Below are 20,256 nucleotides of genomic sequence, written 5' to 3'. Positions count from 1 at the left end.
ACCCAACATCTCAACATAGCCTCGAAAACGGTATGGGTTCAAACAGTTTAGTACTAAACATTGTATTAGCAGCACTGAAGCTCTCATCCGATCCATGATGGTCCTAGCTTGTAGGCTCTATGTCCCGAGGCCCTATGCGCTTGACATCAGCCATCTGAAGCTGTTCCAGTGCAAGCCTGAGACATAGTTTGGTGCCCTCCTCCACCTCGTTGCCTTCCTCTGGAAGTTCTGATATGGGGAGCTGAAATGCCTGGCTCAGGTAGGTGCTCAAAGTCTGCTTGTCCAGGTTGGGATCAATGTTCATCAAGGCCCTACGCATCTTGGATAGGGTCACCTCATTATGGCTGCCCCACAAAAAAAGAAGAGAAACAGGCTTGAGCCTTCTTCTCTGTGGCCCAAACTCTTAAGGTGCTCTCCTTTCTGTTGGACTTGAGCAGTTTATAGTGCCCAGCAGAAAGCTCAGTGCACTCAGGGGCCTGAGATGCCACCCTGTGGAACTTGACTTGTGTGGGAATCACCAATGGCCAAGTGGACCTATAGGCCCCAGGGTCACTCACAGTTCCAGGCCCAGCTCCTGCTTTAGTTCACGTAGGTACTCATCCTTCTCAATCACATACTGTTGCCACAGCTTTTGCACAAAGGGATCACTCTGGCCCTCCTCATTCTGGAAGAGGCCACCAGGCAGGGTGAGGCCACATTGAATGGGGGCCAGTCAAGGCTAGGGTAGGAGCTGGGCAAGTTCTTAGACTCCCTACCTACCTCCATAAACAATGAGCGGTAGTTGAACAAGTCTGAACTGTTGCTGTTGGGATGCCAGCCCCCTGCCTCCATCAGCTCCTGAATTTGCTCTTCCTTCTTGAGGGGGAAAGTGCTCTTAAGGATGTTGCTATGGGGAAACAAAAGGACAAACAAGAGGACTGGCAGAGGCTGCCCACCCAATTCCCCACACCTTTTTCTGCCATCCCCATTAGTGTACAGAAGAACAGCAATCTCTGAGGCTATGACTGTTCCTGCCAGGCTTCTTTTTTCCCTGTATTCCTGGCCAGAGGAGAGGTGCCGAAGTTTGGTGTGGCCAGGACTGGCCTCTTACCTGAACTGCTCCATGCTTAGTAGTCCCTCGTTCTGACTGTCAGCATTGGTCATCTCTTTTTGCAGCTGGGCTACTGTTTCCTTCTGGTTGATATACACACTCTCTGTCCTCTATAGAAAGGAAATCATTCACTAACTTGCTGCTTTGTGGAGTGATGGGGGCAGTGCTGGGCTATGCTGAAGACAAAGGTCCCTCTGTCTCCCTGAGGAAACCAGGTAGGGACCAGGTCCAAGCTTACCTTTCCCATTAGAACTGCATAGAATTGACTCATGACTTCATTGGTGTGGAAGAGCTTGATATTCTCAAAAATGGTATAAGCCCAGGCTATGGCATCACTGGGCCCAAAGCGACGCTCCAAGAAATTGAAGAAGAAATCTGGAAACTTTTCTTTCTACAGAGTGGGGAGGATGCTTGGTCAGCATGTCCCAGGGTTGGCTGACCCACCCCTATTCCCTAGCACCATGAGGGGACCCCCTAGAGAACTTGATATAAGGCCACACTGGGCCAACATGACTGGTGAGAGCTGACCTGTTCCTGTGCCAGATGTTCCTTCCAGACATCCTTAAGGATGTTTACCACTTCCTTCTTGCTTGGTTTCTTGTTCTCCACAGGGCCATCAAACCGAAGGAAAGTGGGGATGGTTTCCCCATAACCCTGGAAGGCATGGTGTCCGCTCATGTCTGGGCTACCTGATATCCCCACCTCCAAGCAGGGAAGAGCCCCAGATGGTCTCCTTTAAAGCTCAACTCTCCTTAGTAGCACAATCTGACTATTCTGACTTTGACCCAAACTTCCTGCTAGGAATGCCCTACCAGACCAGGAAAGGAGTCTTTCTCCCGGAGCAGGCCTTCGCCAATCTCCTCCAGTAGCACATCAACCAGCTGGTCACTGTTCTTGTCTGCTGCCAGCATATGCCAGCGTTCTTGGCCTCCAGCCACCACATCTGCAGAAGGGGAGAAGGACCTGGAGTCCAGTTCATGTCTTTTAGCAGACCCTGAGGCTAGGAAAGTCATTATTACCTTCACACTTGGTCCAGTTAGGTCGTGGTGTGGACGTACGCTGGATCTCCTGCAACTCAGAAAAGAACTGGTCTCGTTCCTTCAGTGTGCTCATGTGCATCTGTAGCAGTGAATCATGCTCCTTGCAGACCTCTTCATAATCAGCTCGCAGACTGTCCAGCTGTGGATAAGGTGATTGGTTCTAGCCACCCACCTGCTTAACCCTGCCCTACCATTCCTGGCCCTGCTTGCCCACCAGCACCTGCTCTTGAAGATCCTTGTTAATCTTTTCCTGCATTTCAAAGTCTCTCCTGGGTACCACATCTCCAAAGTTGGCCTTCATGGTGTTGAGTTCCATCTGTGTGCGGGTCAGATCTTGCCGGGTCATCTTCAGAGCCAGGGTTAGCTTTACGGGGTCCTCCCCCCAGACACCTGCCAGGGGACCCATCAGCCTGTGTCACCTTGACTCGGGTTTGTAGCCCAGGCCTGGGTTGAGTATCCCTTAGCATACCCAAGATTTTTCTGCCTTATCTGCCTTGAATCCCCCATGTCTTATCCACATGGCTACCAGCCTAGGGGTTCATGCTTAAGTAGTGAAACCCACCACTTGTGTTACTAGGCCTGTCTGGTCCACAGGGAGCCCTGGCTATCTCAGCTGCTAGGAGTATTCCTACTTAATGATCCCATGATTCTCAGTCCTACTCAAAAGATTCACAACCCTCGTTAGTAAAAGGGACATGTCCCACCATGTATGGGTACAGAATGAGCAGATATTACAAATCTTGAATGAATGGGGGTGAGTGATGAGAGCCAGACTTTTCTCCAGCCCTTTGAGAGGGGAGAGACTCCTGACTCAGGTTACCTGGGGACTGGGCTAGTGACATGTCCTCCCGCTGGTACCGAAGCTCATTCAGATCTCCAATGAGGATCTTGCGGGCATCTCGCTCGCTGAGGTAGTGCAGGTACTCCTCAGCCAAGTTCTTCCTCAGTTTGGACACCTGCTAGGACAGTGGTTGTGTAGTCAGGAGCTTTCTGTGGATCCCTATAGGCAGCCAGTTGATACAGGGGTGGGATGGGTGTTGGGTGGTCCTCAGCTTAGGAATAAGAAAGGTTGAAGAAGGAAAGCAGCATTCCCAAGAACCCAACAAGATGCCAGTGCTTCCTCCTGTGAAGAAAGTCTGCTGGCACTCAGGGCCACACCAAACCTGTTTTGAGCCCTGCAGCAGGTCAGAGGGTAAAGGTAACAGAGGCTCTGGGGAGGGGTTAAAAAGGTAGATGGAGGGTGGATAGGGTTAGAAGTAGCCTTGTGCATAAGGTCACCATGAGGGGGCAGGAATTCAGGGACTTGGTCAGTACATCATTTTCATTCACCTCTGTCTGCAATGAGATCTTCTCTTCATTCTTTTTGTCAATGAGTTTTAACAAATTCATCTTCTCTTTCTTGAGCATGGAGATTTCATACCTCTCCTCAGCCCTCATAGCCATGATTCTTTCATTGCAATCCTCGTTCAGAGTGACAAGCTTGGCCTTCAGTGGCTCCAGGGCACGAATCTTCTCCCTTTGGTGGGCTAAGCAGGGATGGATGGAAGAGTCCTTTTGGAGCCATGAAGAGCAGCCAGGAGACAGATCCTGGCTGGGTAAGTGGTCATGGGTAAGTGGCTATCACTTGCAAACACCAAGAGTCTACACTTGCCTGTTAAATGCCATGGTTCCTAGTTTAGACCTTCTCACACTTGCTTTAAAAGCAAGGGCAGAGTCCAAATGAGGATCAGGGTTGCTACTACACACTTAGCCCTGTATCTTTAGTCCTAAAGCCACAAACTGCTTTATACCTTTTGAGTCTGGTAAAGGACCACCTCACTTCCCAGAGGTGCTCACTCTTCTGGGGTTCCCTCTCAAGGACAGGAGGAGGTGATGTCCTCTGGGGAGCCCTATCACAGAACAGTGCATGCAAAAGTGACCTCAAATCCCAATTAGTAGTTGCCCCAACCCTGCTGTGGAGCTTCAGAAAGAATAGAATCTTCTGCATCCATTGTAGGCTGGGCTCATGAGAGGGGCTGTGTTCTTACCCAGCATCACCTCATATGCATTCTTGATGGAGGATAGCAATGGTTTATATGTTTTGAAATCCTCTATGAAGAACTCAAAGATCTCTCTGTAAGGCTGGCAAAAAAAAAAAAAAAAAAAGGAATCCTGTCAATTCCTGGCTCATAGATGCCACCCTTTTATAGGAACCCATTTTTTTTTTTAAACTGGGCACAGAAGTGTTCCCAGGTAACACAAGTGAATGCCCAAGGCATCACCAAAGTCTTTCATAGCACCATGGAGCTGGGGAGCAGCTGCCTGCAGGCCTCTGCTGGTCTGTGAGGCATGGTGAACCATCATGGGCCAGGCACTCTGTCTGAGCCCTGCCTCTGGTTCCCGGGTAACCAGATTCTTGCTTTCTAACTCCTGAATCTGTTGGCCTCTCACCTGCCATCCTGGGGGAAGAGGTTGAAGGTTCAAGCCTGCCTTAAGTTCCAGCTTCATAATGGATGTATGGTTTTCTATCCCACTTGGACACAGGAAGATTGTTTTTTGTTTGTTGTTTTGTTTTTCTGAGATGTTACTCAGGTGTGAAGCAGGGACCTCTTGATTTGCAGAGAGGTAGCATTGTTTACTGAAATGAGCACAGGCTCCAGAAGCAGCCTTGAGTTTGAGTCCCACCCCCACTACTCCTAGAGGTGTGCTTTCAAGCTTTTGCTTCCTTGTTAGTGCTGTAACTTCTTTTTGTATGATTGTGTCCAGGGCCTGGTACATGTCTGGGGCTCAGTAAATACTTTAGTCAGGATTAGGGCAGAAGTCAGGGAATCCCTGCCATTATCCCTATTTGAGTCCTTCCCTGATATCCTAATATGTAGTGGAATTTGTGTTGCATCTAGACTGATCTCTCTCTGTCTCTCTCTCTCAGCCTTTTCCTCAAGCTTGGGGTTGTTACTACAGGGCTGGTAGACACTATGACTTCTTGCTTGCCTAGCTGACAAATTTGGGCTCTATTTACTGACATAAAATAAGACTCAGCCTGGATCCTGGACACTGCAAAAGGGACTAGAGGCTGCATCCAGTTAACCTCACTCAGATGGGTACATTCCAGCCTCACTAGGGTTTTGGTTCCATGCTACAGCTTTGCCCTAGCTGGCTTGTCATAGGATATGCTCCTTTTCAGGGAAGGAGACTTCAAAGTTGGGAGAGGTCGTCTCCCCTGAAGGTGTGAGGTGCTCAGTCCTTTGAGTAAGGTTTCTTCCCACCCTTCTCACATTTTGTCTGTAGCTCTGACCTGCAGTCTCAGTTCCTGGGTAGAATCCTTGCCCAAGTCCAACAGAAGGAGCTCCTTGCGTAGGTAGTTCTCTAGTTGCTCCAGGTATCTTGGCTTGGCAGTGCTCATGGGATACTGCTTCAAGCTACTGCAGGGAATGGTGGACTGAGATGTCACTAGCATCCCACAGGTACTTGTACCCTGGGTCTGGGATAGCCTATGCCTCTGCCCTGCCTGCCAATATAAGGTCTGGTCTGTAACAGTCCATCCACACTGGGCTGACCTTAACTTACCCGACTTGCTTCCAGGAGTCATCTGAACAGGGTTTTCGATTTTGTAGAATAGTCTGACCACTGTTGTATGTGGGCCATGGGGACAGGTGGCCACCCATAGATAACTGAAAGGTCTTCAGGGAGGGACAGATAGAGTTACTATGGCAACATTACTCCCCTTCCTAATGTTCCTTTCCATCCCCCTCCCACACTCCAGGTGGTTTTTTGATTTTGTTTTTAGAATATCTCTTAATAGGATTCATAACTAAGACTGTTGTTCTTGAGTTTGAGAGGGCTTGGGTTAAATCCTAGATCTCCCTTATTCCACCCATAGATAACTGAAAGGTCTTCAGGGAGGGACAGATAGAGTTACTATGGCAACATTACTCCCCTTCCTAATGTTCCTTTCCATCCCCCTCCCACACTCCAGGTGGTTTTTTGATTTTGTTTTTAGAATATCTCTTAATAGGATTCATAACTAAGACTGTTGTTCTTGAGTTTGAGAGGGCTTGGGTTAAATCCTAGATCTCCCTTATTCGCTATATAACCACAGGCTTCACTTCTCTGAGCCTCAGTCTCTGCATCTGGGAAGTGGAGAAGATGGTAGTCCCCATTGCATTGTATTGAGGTGAGACTGCCATGAGAAAGTTTAATGTGTGGATTACACAGACTCTGGTACCTGCTAGGAACTCAGTAAGTGCTGGGCTCTGCCTTTATTTATTTATTTTTTTGGGGGGTGGTACCAGGAATTGAACTCAGGGGCACTTGACCACTGAGCCACATCCCCAGCCCTATTTTGTATTTTATTTAGAGACAAGGGTCTCACTGAGTTGCTTAGTACCTTGCTTTTGCTGAAGCTGGCTTTGAACTCACAATCCTCCTGCCTCAGCCTCCCAAGCTGCTGGGATTATAGGCATACACCACTGTGCCCAGCTCTGCCTTGATTTTTTTTTTTTTTTTTAAGAGAGAGAGAGAGAGAGAGATAGAGAGAGAGATTTAGATATTTTAATATTTATTTTTCACCTCTCGGTGGACACAACATCTTTATTTTTTAAATTTTTTTTAAACAATTGTCACAATTTTCTGGTACTATCTTTTTTTTTTTTTTTTTTTTAAGAGAGAGAATTTTTAATTTTTATTTTTTGGCGGACACAACATCTTTGTATGTGGTGCTGAGGATCGAACTCGGGTCGCACGCATGCCAGGTGAGCGTGCTACAGCTTGAGCCACATCCCCAGCCCGTCTTTATTTTATTTTTATGTGGTGTTGAGGATTGAACCCAATGCCCCGCACATGCCAGGCGAGCGTGTTACCGCTTGAGCCACATCCCCAACTCTCTGCCTTGATTTTTAAGTGTGACTCTTCTTACCGTTTTTCCTGATTATTTGTTTATTTTTATTTCCTGATTATTATTATTATTATTTTGTTACAGATGGACAGATGCCTTTATTTTATTTGTTTATTTTTATGTGGTGCTAAAGATCGAACCCAGTGCCTCACACATGCTAGTAGTAAGCACTCTAGTAGGCTAGTAGGCAAGCACTCTGTCACTGAGCTACAGCCCCAGTCCTTATGGACCTTTATTTTATTCATTTATTTATATGTGGTGCTGAAAATAGAACCCAGTGCCTCACAAATGCCAGGCACTGTGGCTCCACCACAGAGCCACATTCCCAGTCCCTTTTCTTCCTCTTAATAAAAGTATTTAAAGCAATTTAAATAAATGCCTTGTGAGTGCTCCTCTGACCCTGTCTGTCCCAAACATTTTGAACATGTTGGTTTAACATTATTTCTGGTACATATTATATTTTAAGTAAAAGTGAATCAGAGAACATATGAATTTATTTTAAAATTTCTAGATGGATCCTTAGCACCACATAAAAATAAACAAATATTCTGTCCATCTGTAACAAAATTTCTAGATGGATCATTATTTTAGAGATATATTGTCAGTTCCTATTTCCATTGCATAATATCAGCAAATGCAAAGTATATAGTTTCTGATTTAAAAATGTGTTAAGACCAGTTGGGCCTGGTGGCACATGCTTATAACCCCTATTCAGAAGTCTGAGGCAGGATTGCATATTTGAGCCCAGTCTAAGCAATTTATCAAGACTCTCCCAGAATAAGATAAAAAATGCAGAGGAGGTAGCTCAATGTAGAGTGCTTGCCTACCATGTGTGATTCCCTGGGTTCAATCCCCAGTACTGAAAAAAAAGTTAAGATATTATCTGTGACCTATAATCTGATTGCTTTGCAAGTGCATTTGTGTGGTACTGGGGATTGAACCCCGGGGCCCTGTTCACTTGTCACACCACCCCCACCACCCCCAGCTTCACTCATGTCCCTAGAACCCAGCAGGACCCAGCATGACTATGGACCCAGAAATGCTTGATGAACAAAGGAATGATGAAACCCTAGAAGTAGACTTTTTATGTGGTGTTGAGGATTGAACCCAAGGAATCACACATTATATATATATATATATATATATATATATATATATATATATATATATGTATATTTGTCTCCATGACATATATTTCATGAAAAGATTTGAAAAAGGTGTGGCATCAAATCGTAAGTTTTCTTTTGAAAGACTATCAAAATTGATGTGATTATTATAAAAGTACAAAATAACCCTGGAAGATACCTGGAACCTAATCCTGGGGAGTTAATAGGAAGTTTTTGAGTTTCAAAAGGCCAGTACTCATATCTGCTCCTTTTGCCGTGAGAAAATATGCTCGCCCTACTTTGATTGCAAAGGTGCGTAGACACTTGGTAATCAGTGGTAGTGGCTGCGTCTTTGCCAGCTGGGAATGGCCTCCATCAACAGTGGCCAGAATGCAGTATTCCGGATAAAGGGGGGTGTGGGGGTGGAGTGCTGGCGAGCGGGGGCGGGGTTGGGTTGGGCGGTTTGAAGCTCTCTGCTTCCCTCTGTAGGTGAAAATGGGAAGGTGGCCCTGGGATCCAAAGGAGACAGGCGGGGGCGGGGGGCAACAGCGCCCCCTGGTGGTGAATATGGCCAGAGATTCACCAGTTAGTGGACAGCTGATGAAGCAGGGAGCAGGGCAGAGCTCACCTTGAGGGGACTGTACTTCCTCTTGGCGGAAGAGTCCATACTGACCCCCTTTTCCTCCCTCTACAGGGATTTTGCCGTTTTGACTGTCTTCAGCCTCACAATGTGTGTGGCACCTGAGGTCCATGTGTCTCCAAATCCTCCACAAGGGACAAACTCACCAAGAGGAAAAGCACCACACAGCCCACAGCCCACAGTGTTCCACTGTGAGCTAGAGTTTTTGCGCAAAAGTGTTTTTTTCTCTGAGATTTGAAGATGGGTGTTTTGTTCATTAAATAATAACAATCCTATGATTCTATCAACAACAGCCCAAAAATGGGATGGGGATGTATTTCAGTGGTAGGGCACTTAACCTTATGCGTGAGGCCGTGGGTTTGATCTCCAGCAACACACACACATTCACATACAAATTCTAGTAATTTTAATAAGATAATAAGACAACATTCATTCTTATGTAAAAACTGTAAAGAACAGGAATGGAACAGGAACCCACACAATCAAGAAATCTTACTTTACTTTGCCTTTAAGCAAAAAGATTTTGTTTTGCAGGGTCTTCAGTGCTGGAGATCAAACTCAGGGTCTTTTTTTTAAAAAAAAATATTTATTTTTTAGTTGTAGTTGGACACAATACCTTTATTTTAATGTGGTGCTGAGGATGGAACCCAGGGCCTCGCACATGCTAGGTGAGTGCTCCACCACAAAGCCACAACCCCAGCCCCAAACCCAGGGTCTTATACAGTGGTAGGCAAGCACTCTACCACTAAGCTTTACCTCTAGCCCCTTTACTCTACCTTTACATACATGCTCATAAGCATTTATGGAGCTCTTAACTTATGGCAGCCACTCAAGTATCCTATCAACATTTGGGCCATAAGGACAAAAAAGCATAGTCACTACACTGAAGGACCCCAGAGACTGGTGACCATGCCAGCTTCTAACACAATGCCTGACACATGGCAGGCTGGATGAAGAAACTTCAGGGGGCTGGGATTGTGGCTCAGAGGTAGAGCGCTCGCGAGGCCCTGGGTTCAATCCTCAGCACCACATAAAATAAAAAAAAGATATGTATCCACTTGTAAATAAAAAATAAATATTAAAAAAAAAGAAACTCCAGAATGCTGAGCTGCAGGGAAAGGTCTGAGGGCTCTGCCTAGGAGGAGGGTCTGGGAAGGTTTTTCAGATGACAAGTGGCCAGTGTGCATTCCTCTCTTCCCCAAAGTCTGGGAGGCTTGGCCTTTGTGAGCCACACTATCCTGACCAGGAAGAAGCTGTTCTGGTGTGCGTATTTCGGATGGGGGTGCTTTTGAGTTGCAGACAGGCGGTGGTGCCTTTGAGTTGCAGACAGGCAGACAGATAGGGTTTAGGGGATGACATGTGGAGATCCAAAAAGGCATTGTCACTAACCAGTGTCTTTCGTTTCTGAGAAAGCTTGCACTTCTGGGTGCTTTTGGGTTCTCGGAGACAGTCATCTATCTTCATTCCTGAAGACTGTGGGTGTGTTCTGCATAGAGGAGAAGGTGGTGGTGGGTAACAGATCCCAGAGTAGGAAGAGCCCTCCTATCCTTCCCAAATCCACAAGGCATGGACTTCCCTCCCATCAGAGTCAGCCTCTGGGTCTTCTAGCACTGCCTCCAGAGTCTCAGAGATGTTGCCAAGTAAGGCCCTGGCCCTGGACCCAAACCATTTTCCTGAAACATCATCACCAGAGTCTCACCAACTCTTGCAACAGCAGGACACCCTAACCATGAACCCAGAGACTCTAGATTTATATTTAATTAATGGTTTCATGTTCACAATTCTGGTACACTCTGAGGAGGTGATCCCAAAGGTAGGTGATAGCAAAAAAGCAGCACAGGGTCTAGGGTCCGAGAGCTGGTGTGCAGAGTCTGAATCCTCTATTTCCTGGCTGATAAGATTTGGGGACTGACATCTGGGGTTCCAAATGGATCACTCTTGGGTCATTCATTTAATATTCCTCAGTCTACTTTCCTCTTAAAGAAGTGGAGACAAGGGGCTGAGGTTGTGGCTCAGCACTTGCCTAGCATGTGCGAGGCCCTGGGTTTGATCCTCAGCACTACATAAAAATAAATAAATAAAATAAAAGTATTGTGTTCAACTACAACTAAAAAATAAATATTTTTTTTAAAAGAAGAAGTGGAGACAATTCTTACCTTGCCTCTCACAATGTTGTGAAGTTTAAATAAAAGTGAGGTATACAGGGCTGGGGTTGTGGCTCAGTGGTACAGTGCTTGCCTGGCACACCTGAGGTTCAATCCTCAGCACTACATAAAAATTAATAAACAAAATAAAGGCATTGTGTTCATCTACAACTAAAAAAGTGAGGTATACAAAAATACTATGTAGCTGGGTGCGGTGGCACATGCCTATAATCTCAGTGGTTATGGAGGCTGAGGCAGGAGGATCATGAGTTCAAAGCCAGCCTCAGCAAAAGCGAGGCACTACGCAGCTCACTTACACCCTGTCCCTAAATAAAATAAAAAAATAAAATAGGGCTGGGATGTGGCTCAGCATTTGTTGAGTGCCCCTGAGTTCAATCCCTAGTATCAAAACAAAACAAAACAAAAAATCTGTGTAAATTGCAATAAGCTCCACAGATGTTAATTATGACAGCAGGATGGGAAAAAAGTGGACCCTAAGGAAGTTTTTAATATTAGGAGAAACAGCCTTGTTCAAGCTATGGAGGCACTTGGAAGTCAGCAGGGAGTACTACATGTGGGGGCAGGCTTGCCCAGGTAGAATAAAAGGAAGAAGTAATTTCAGAGATCCAAAGGGTAGAGTATACTGCCAAGTGGACTTATGTGTTCATACTCCTTGTTAGCTGATGACCTTGGGTATGCTGCTTAACCTATGAATCTCAGTGTCTTTGCCCCTAAAAATGGGACTAGTACTATCAAAACTCTAGGGAACTTGAGAGCATTCACATGAACCCAGCTGGGAAACCTTGTCTGTGAATTCTTCAGTCCTACTCCATGGATCAGTAACAACCCAAATCCTTTGGGCAAATGTGGACAAAACATGAGAAATAAGAATCCAGTTTGAAATAAAAAAAAAGAAGTTAGTGCAGAGAAATAAAGGTGTCTGGTCAGATGTACATGGGTTTGAGGCAGTCTTGGAAAACAAGATGATACAGTAGATCAACCCCAACTACTCACTGGGTTAAATCAATACCTTCCTACCAAGATCAAGTCATTTTGTAGTGTTCTTGCTTATTCTGGAAACATCACAAAAGGCAAGGTAAGCAGAAAACCTGAGGGGAACTCTATATATAATCATAAGAAATTTCCAATTGGAAAAATTTAGTAGATAAGAGATATTGATAGAGAAGAAAACTGTTTCAATCATACAACTCTACAACATTTTTGTGAAAGAAGATAATAGTAAAAAACAGATTTACAGAAACAAAGCACCCAGTAGAGCCTGTAGGCTTATCCAAAAAGCCTACGATGCTTCTAAGTATTTTACACCAACCTTCAAATGGGAATGAGAAATATATTTTTATATCCATGGTGGTGAGAACTCAATTATTTAGTCAATGGTAGGCAGTGGGTTTCTCAAGAGTGTATCTGGTATTGAGCAACCTCACCTCAAGCTGTGAGTTCCATCCACCAATAGACTCTGTAGGAATGTGAAGGTGAAAGGAGAAAAGACCTTAAGGAAGAGATACCTGCCCTAGGGAAATATACAATTTGAAGCTCTTTTTTAGAGGATCCTGCTGACATGTTCTACAGTGCTAAGGTCTGTCCTATCCATCACATTGTCCCTGGTCTAAGAGGAGCTGGAAGAGGATAATCACACTGCTCCTTGAAGGGAACAGCCCAGACCCATGTATGTCACTACATAATGGTAAAGGAAGACTATGGTGAATGAATGATATTTTGTATTGCCACCAAATTCATCACTCAGAAATTATATTCTGCTTTCTTTCTGAAATGGATGGAGATTCTCTTTCTGAGTCTGTTTTACATCCCTTTTGTAGATTATTGCAGTGTCCTGGATTATGCCTGTGATAGATAACAACTCACTTTCTCAAGTTTACTATTAGCTCTGGATAAAATCTTCAAATTGTTATTTCCTGTTCTAGGGGAATTTTGTAGGTTTTTTTTTTTTTTTTTGTAAAGGCAGCATCCCCTGAATGATTAGAGTCTGGGCGCAGTCAGGCTTTTTTGCATTGAGAATTATATTATAGATGTATAAGAACTGTGGCAGGGCTTCCCATATTTTACTTAAATGTTTTCAACAGTGACTGTGAGGTGGGCTGTGTCATCCTCATGTTTGAGATATAGAAGCTCAGTCTTGGAACATTTTATTTATTTATTTTTTGGGGGGGTAATAGGGGGTTGAACCTAGGAGAGTTCATCTGAACTACGTTCCCAGTCATTTTTAAAATTTTTCTTTTGAAGGAGGCTGAGACAGAAAGATCACAAGTTTCAGCCTGCCTTGGTAATTTAGTGAGACCCTGTCTCAAAGTTTAAAGAGAGCTGGGGAGGATGTATTTTTTTTTGGGGGGGGATACTGGGGATTGAACTTGACCACTGAATCAAGGGCTGGGGGCATAGTTTAGTGGTAGAGTACCACTGTATTACAGTGCCTTAGTACCAAAAAAAGAAATTATTTTGGGAACAGGGTCTCACTAAATTGCTAAGGCTGGCTTTGAACTTATAATCCTCCTGCCTCAACCTCTTGAGTTGTTGGGATTGATCCCAGGAATGTTTTTACCACTGATCTACATCCCTAGACCTTTTTATCTTTTATTTTGAGACAGGGTCTTGCTAAATTGTTCAGGCTGGCCTCGAACTTGTGATTTTCCTGCCTCAGCATTCCAGGTTGCTGGGATACAGGACTTCACCACCACATCCAGCCTGGGTTCAAATTTTAACTCCACCATTTATAAGTATGTGTAAAACTATGAGCTCTCCAGGCTTAGATTTCTTTAAAATGGTGATTTAACTACCTCATAGAAGTGTTGTGAGGGTTATACATGGTACAGAAAGCATTCAGCATATTAATGTTCAATACAAGATAATTGTGATTCCTAATAGTAAAGTGTGCTGGCCCTTTTGTTATCCTGCCTTTTTGTTGACACGTAATGTCCTCACTGGAAAGACAAGTCAGCCAGAATTCTAACTGCTTCTGCACCACTAATTCTGCGGGGCTGAAGCCCCAGCCCGAAGGACAGAAGCCAGCAGGTGTTGCAGAGGTCGGGACCAGGTGTCATCTTTCTCTCTGGAAGCCATCCTCTCCGCCCTTAGCCGGGTTACCGCCTACCTCGACTTGGAGAAGTTGTAGCGCTGCGACGGCAGGGAGGCCATGACCCTCCGGCAGGCGTGTGGCCAGCACCCACTGCCCGGGAAGCTGCGGGAGTGTACAGCTTGTTGCCATGGAGACCAGGCCCCAGCAGCCCTGCGGTGAGGGCGGGATCCGGCCTCTGCCACGCCCCCAGTCCAGCGACCGCGGGCTGGGAGGAAGATCAAGAAGGTAGGGTGGACTCGACCTGGGCACAGGGTGCCCTGGGAGACAGTCAGTACAGCAAGTTTGACATTAGCGACAGAACTGAGTCAGGGAGATAAGCAGAGACCACAGGGGAGGAAGGAGAGCCGAGAGGCCGGAGGCCGCTTTGTCTGCGGGAATTGTAGTTTTCGGGGTCCTGGAGTCTCAGCTGGACAGCCTTAGGACGGAGCAGGTGTGTACTACATCTCCCGAATTTCCCTCTCAGCCCGCATTGGCTCGCCCCTGTGGAGCTCTGCATTGTGGGAAATGCAGTCCAAAATGTGGTGAGGCGTGGCAGTGTCCAAAGAGAAGTGCCCGACTCGGACTCAGTTTCCCTGAGGCCCCGGGAGGCTCGCGAGCCATTGGCTGAGCTGGGCGGATCTGGTCGCACTCCTCCCCGCCCCCAGTGACACAATAGCAGCTCCCTCCAAGATGGCGGCGGCGACGGCGGACCCGGGAGCTGGGAGCCCGCAGGCAGGAGACTCCTCTGGCGGGGGCGCTGCGGGTGGGCTGCCATCCCCCGGGGAGCAGGAGCTGAGCCGGCGCCTGCAGCGCCTGTACCCCGCGGTCAACCAGCACGAGACGCCGCTGCCGCGCTCCTGGAGTCCCAAGGACAAGTACAACTACATCGGCCTCTCCCAGGGCAACCTTCGCGTCCACTACAAAGGTATCGGCCTGTCTGATCCCAGGAGGATAAGTCCGTAGTGTCCGCAGGGCAGCTGTGTTGCTTGGCCTCTGCTGCATCACGTCCCTGTTCTGCCTTGGGGCTCCAAGATAGGCCTTCGTCCCTGCGGTGTGTCCAGAGTGGTGGAGCTGACCAGGCCGAGGTTTGACTGCCTGCTTTGTTCAGCCCTGAGACACCCAACGTCAAAATAACTTCAACAGGTGTCTAAACCAGTTCTGAGTTGGACCTTTCACTTTAGGGCCTCCTTGCTTGTCCTGGGCTGGCTCCAATTCCAGTTCAGCCCTTTTCCACTTTGTTTCAAGAGTCGGGCAAAAAGAGGCGATAACATCCCTCTCCATTAGCCAGTAGTGCATGGACTGGCCTGCTTGTCAGTCATCCCGGACTGGGCTGGGGTTCTGTGCTAAAGTTGTTGGTGGGAATGACTTCCTAGTCTGTCTCCTCCTTCCCCTGGTGTCTCAGGTGGGCTGCCTGGATTGTGGAGAGACTGCCAATAGCACTCAGGCATCTCTCACATGGATTCACATTGACTGTGCCCTTGTTTTGTTGTTATGGGGGAGTGTGGCTCAGTCAGGCTACTAGTCTCAGGAGGAGGTGAGCCAAAGGTGGGAGGTTTATCTGTTTACTCAGTTGTTTAATTATTCCTTCGACTGCATAAGGGTTTACTCTGGCCAGTGAGGGGTGAAGTTACTGTGGAGCAGAGAGAATGAGCCTTCCATTTTCATTTCCTTTTGCTGAAATTTATTCCTTGCCCTTTCCCATTAGGTCATGGCAAAAATCACAAAGATGCAGCTTCAGTGCGTGCCACCCATCCCATACCTGCTGCCTGTGGTATTTATTACTTTGAAGTGAAGATTGTCAGCAAAGGAAGAGATGGGTAAGTCTCTCATTACCACTCTCTTGTCCCCAACACTGGGTTGTTCTCTGTGGTCAGAGTTTGGGTTCTTCTGGCTGACATTTATGACTGATATGAATCTGCTAAGCCACTTGGGTCTGGGCTGCCTCTGTCCCTTGACTATGGGCAATGTCCAAGTCTAAGCAGTGAGCCTTGACAGCAAGTAGGCACATTGTGGGTAAAACAGGGAACTTTTTTTAGTGATGATGTAATCACATATTTCACAAATCAGGGACACAAGTAACAAGTTTTCATTAACAATTCAGTGTCCAGAATGAGGTTTTTCCCATCAGGGCATGATGTTTGTGGCTTCTCTTTTTTCCCACCCAGGTTTCCTTTTTATGGGATTTAGTCATGTAGAGGCCCCAGTATGCTTCAAAGGGATAATAGAGTCTTTGCAGCATTCATCAAAGCTGGGTGGCCACTGTCATCTCAGGGTAAATAGCATATACATGGTCAGAATCAGGTGACCTGCTGCTCATAAACATGTTTTTCAGTCTAGGGACTTGAACACCAGTTGGACCAGCTTTAGGAAGGTCCTTATTAAAGTCAGCACTAGGGAGACTCCCTACTTTAGGGTGATTTAAGCAGACACAGGATATTAGAGGGGACATTTTTCGATCTCTTTTTTCTCCCACTCTTCCTTTTTTTTCCAGTGGCTATGTTTAAAGTATTTAAACTATGAAATAAAGTGACTGCAATTGCCTTGGAGAAACTTCATCAGACCTTAGGTTTGGTGTGGGAAGTTTGTTAACCCTACCAGTGACCTCCTTGCTGACCCTGAGTTTGTGTTTCCTATCATTTAGAATAATTCTTCTCTCCTAGGAACTGTTTCCCTTGTGTGTGCAAAATGCCTGCCCAAGGGACTGTGCTGGGGCAGGACTGCCAGAGTAAGAGCCTAGCCTGCTTCAGGGAAGCTGTAACTTCCCCACCTGGCAGGGCTCTGAGGATTTGGGTAGATCTTGGGACTTCAGTCTTCTCATCTACACTCTGGGGAGCTAGGCCACCATCTAAGCTGCTTTTAATCCTAGCATTTGATGGTTTTGAGATTCTAATCATGGGAAGCTGTTGGATCTTTCACTTTTTTATCCCCATCTAGTTGTTAACAGATAGGAAACATGTTTGTTGGAGGGCTCTAGAGCCTTAATTTTCCTATCCCACCCTCTAATAGAAGAATATATATTTAATTTGCTTGAACAAGTGTGAATGAGAATGGCTTCTTAAAAACGGGACTGGGGTTGTGGCTCAGTGGTAGAGCGCATGCCTAGTGCGTGTGAGGTGCTGGGTTCGATCCTCAGCACCACATATGAATAAATAAAAAATAAAGGTATTGTGTCCACCTACAACTAAAAAAAATTTTTTTTTTAAAAATAGAATGGCTTTTTAAAATAAGCAACTCAAAAATGGTTATAGTACTGATTAGCATTTTGGTGTTGAAGTCTCATTGCTAAAGAAATTGAGAGATCTTCCTTAAAATTATAGGGAGGGAAATAGACTATTTTCTCACTTTTTTTTTGTACTAGGGATTGAACTCATGAGCACTTGACCACTGAGCCACATCCCTAGCCCTTTATTGAATTTAATTTAGAAACAGGGTCTTACTGAGTTGCTTAGTGCCTTGCTAAGTTATTGAGGCTGGCTTTGAACTCTTGATTGTCCTGCATCAGCTTCCCCAGCCACTGGGATTATATTCATGCACTACCATGCCCAACATCTTTGAGAAACAAGAATACTTTTCAGAAGGGAAATGTTTAACTTAGAGACCTAGATTCCTTTGACTGGCTTTTTAATATTTCAGTTTTAAGTGGATCTTGCTGAAAAAGACTCTGTTATGTTGAATTGTCTGATTGTAGGTGTTGCCTACAAGACTAACAAAAGATGGGCAGCTTTTTCAGCTTCTATCCCCAGCATTTTTAAAAGTTTTAAAAGGTTCAAGGTCATGTATGTTTAAAAGGACCTCAGTTTTAAAAGGTCCCAGGTCATGTATGCTTGTGATTCTCTACTTCAGTTGACCATTATCAGATGGTGACTTATGGATGGCCCCTGTGGGTGCTTTATAAAATCCTCAAAAGCCTTTTCTTGGTTGAGATATAGCCAGATATTGGTATGGATCAGGTGTGGTTTATTCTGTTTTTGACAGTGTTGGGAATTGAACCCAGAGCCTCACGCATGCTAGGTAGGCACTCTACCACTGAGCTACACCCTCAGTCATATAGAATAGTTTTGAGAAGGCCAAGAGCAGTTATAGGGCAGGAAAACATTAATCAATTTGTTTCCTTTTTCTGGTCAGTGTTAGAGGTATATTTCTGACCCTGGTTTGGTATATGACCCAAGCATTAACCAGCTGTGTAGCGTTCCCAAGGTATCTGATTTGGTCTTCATAGTATCTCTAGGAAATGAATGGAGCAAATGATTTTATTTTTCAACCCAGGGCACTTTATCACTGAACTGCATCCCCAGTCCTTTTTTTTAATGTATTTTTGTGGTACTGGGAATTGAACCTAGGGCCTCATGCATGCTAGGAAAGCTCTCTATCATGGAGCTAATCCCTAGCCCATCCCCCATCCTTTTATTTTTTATTTTAAGACAGGGTCTCACTAAATTGCAAAAGGTCTTGCGAAGTTGTGAGGCTGGCTTTGAACTTGTGATCCTTCTTCCTCAGCCTCCTGAGTCACTGGGATTATAGATATGTGCCACCATGCCTGATTGGAGCAAATGATGATGTATCTGTTTTTTGGATGAACGCTTAGTCCCTGGAATGTTTGGTGGCCTGCCCTAGCTGCAGGGCTTAGGATGGGCAATGGAATAGCCTAACTTGTCAGATGTCCTTATCTGATCCTAGGTACAAGTGTTTATGCTGCTATTGCCTTTCCCCATTTTGGCTGCTATTGCATTCCTTCACTGGATTAATGGAAGGGAATGTCCTATTGGATGCTTACAGAATTTCAGTGGTAGGGGACAGAACTGAAAGATGCTCATTGCTTAGTGGGGCTAGGGAAGTTGGCATGAAATAAAGTGACTGCAATTGCCTTGGAGAAACTTTTTTCATCAGACTTTAGTCATGTAGAGGCCTCAGAATGCTTCAAAGGGATAATAGAGTCTTTGCAGCATTCATCAAAGCTGTGGTGGCCACTGTCATCTCAGGGTAAATAGCATATACATGGTCAGAATAGCTTTATTGACTTTATAGCTATATTGACTTACTGTTCCTTTGAGTCTGTAAACTTGTTTTTCTGAGATTTGGATATATCTCCTTTGTAGAAAGTCTTCATGAATCCATTTTTTTGTGTCGTGGTTCTTAAGAAATGCATTTGTTCTCATGATGTCCTTTTTTTTTGGTACTGGGGATTGAACTCAGAGGCACTCGACCACTGAGCCACATCCCCAGTTTTGTGTTTTATTTAGAGACAGGGTCTTACTGAGTTGCTTAGCAACTTGCTGTTGCTAAGGCGGGTTTTGAACTTGCGATCTTTCTGTGAAAGCCTCCCCAGTCGCTGGGATTACAGGCGTGTGCTACTGCACCCTGATATGATGTGTTTTTTTCCTCCTTCCTTCCCAGTACTGGGGATTGAACCCAGGAGCATTCTACTACTGAGCTACATCCCTGCCCTTTTTATTAAGACAGGTCTTGCTGAGTTGCCAAGGTTGGCCTCCAACTTGTGATCCTCCTGTCTCAGCCTTCAGAATCTCTGGGATCACAGGCATGTGACACTGTGCCTATCTGTTCTCATGATGTTTTTTGTAGAAGAATACAGTAAGCTAATCTGATCAGAAAGTTTCATTTCATTTATATTTTTCCCTACTACGTGTCAGGTCCTGTGCTATGTGTAAAGCCAATGCAGATCAGCCTTGTCCTCAGGGAGCCTGTAACCTACTCAGTAGAGAGTAGACTGAAAGCCTCTTTGCAAAAGGAGGCAGAGCCTGGGCATGATTGTGAAGGATGAGTAGGAGTTTTCCAGCAGTTGGACCCATGGGCCTATGAGTTCATTGAATAACTAGCTCCATGTCAGGGTGCTGGGCTGCTTTTTGGGTATTCCCCACATATGAGGGAGAGCTATGGAGAAGGAGGTTTGAACTAAGAGCTTGGCACAGATCGATGGGTTTTGGCTGCATTTTGCCGAGTCACCAGAGCTGTGAACATTGAGAGCAGGTCTGATGGGGTAAGGAGGCATATGAGCCCTGCCAGTGGTGCCAGGAGATAAGGTGCATCCAGGTTGATCTTTCCAGGAAGCCAAAGAGGCCCTTAAGCTGAGGGTTCATGGTCGGGCACCACCTTCTTCAGGCAGAGTTTACAGACCTGTGGGTATCCCTGGCTTTTAGTGATGACACATGGAGGGTGTGGTTGACCCAGCTGACCGATGCTCCAGTGTGACCCTCAAAATAGACTGTAACATCATCCCAGCAGCAGAAGCCTTCTGACATGTGATGGGTGGCTCT

At 45.7% G+C, this 20,256-nt stretch overlaps 2 protein-coding genes across 6 annotated transcripts in view; one reads left to right on the top strand and one right to left on the bottom strand.

The window, feature by feature from the left end:
* Positions 1–40: 40 nt before the first annotated feature.
* Tsnaxip1 (translin associated factor X interacting protein 1) lies at positions 41–14,317 on the bottom strand. Of its 3 annotated transcripts, XM_027953965.3 has the most exons (16): positions 14,021–14,317; positions 10,139–10,235; positions 5,677–5,789; positions 5,405–5,531; positions 4,158–4,251; positions 3,460–3,656; positions 2,951–3,086; positions 2,351–2,520; positions 2,110–2,269; positions 1,903–2,033; positions 1,619–1,744; positions 1,329–1,481; positions 1,091–1,200; positions 760–886; positions 558–664; positions 41–344 (listed from the first exon to the last, which is right to left on the bottom strand). In XM_027953965.3, the coding sequence occupies exons 1-16, from the start codon at positions 14,062–14,064 to the stop codon at positions 104–106; spliced, it is 2,133 nt and encodes a 710-aa protein (XP_027809766.1). In that variant the 5' UTR covers positions 14,065–14,317; the 3' UTR covers positions 41–103. The 3 variants fall into 3 exon arrangements, with proteins under 3 accessions (XP_027809766.1, XP_071460462.1, XP_071460463.1); XM_071604361.1 differs by lacking the exon at positions 5,677–5,789; XM_071604362.1 differs by lacking the exons at positions 5,405–5,531; positions 5,677–5,789.
* A 325-nt stretch (positions 14,318–14,642) lies between these two features.
* Ranbp10 (RAN binding protein 10) overlaps positions 14,643–20,256 on the top strand; it is a 103,631-nt gene continuing 98,017 nt past the window's right edge. The window contains exons 1-2 of one of the 3 annotated variants that reach the window (XM_027953942.3): positions 14,643–14,909; positions 15,690–15,801. In XM_027953942.3, coding sequence (XP_027809743.1) covers positions 14,675–14,909; positions 15,690–15,801 — 347 coding nt within the window. In that variant the 5' untranslated portion in view covers positions 14,643–14,674. The remainder of the gene's footprint in view (positions 14,910–15,689; positions 15,802–20,256) is intronic. The other 2 variants (XM_027953944.2, XM_027953945.2) reach the window with 2 other exon arrangements.

Source organism: Marmota flaviventris, chromosome 18 (assembly GCF_047511675.1).
Source record: "Marmota flaviventris isolate mMarFla1 chromosome 18, mMarFla1.hap1, whole genome shotgun sequence".
NCBI lineage: Eukaryota > Metazoa > Chordata > Mammalia > Rodentia > Sciuridae > Marmota > Marmota flaviventris.
This window is presented reverse-complemented; position numbering and strand designations above follow the sequence as displayed.

What these genes read in the sequence shown, in the direction of transcription:
- Tsnaxip1 (XM_027953965.3), bottom strand. Translation starts at nt 14,064, where the DNA reads ATGGCCTCCCTGCCGTCGCAGCGCTACAACTTCTCCAAGTCGAG. An exon ending in AGATCTCATTGCAGACAGAG is followed by an intron (nt 3,087 to 3,459) that starts GTGAATGAAAAT and finishes CTGTCCTAGCAG; the next exon opens with GTGTCCAAACTGAGGAAGAA. An exon ending in TAACTGGACCAAGTGTGAAG is followed by an intron (nt 2,034 to 2,109) that starts GTAATAATGACT and finishes CCCCTTCTGCAG; the next exon opens with ATGTGGTGGCTGGAGGCCAA.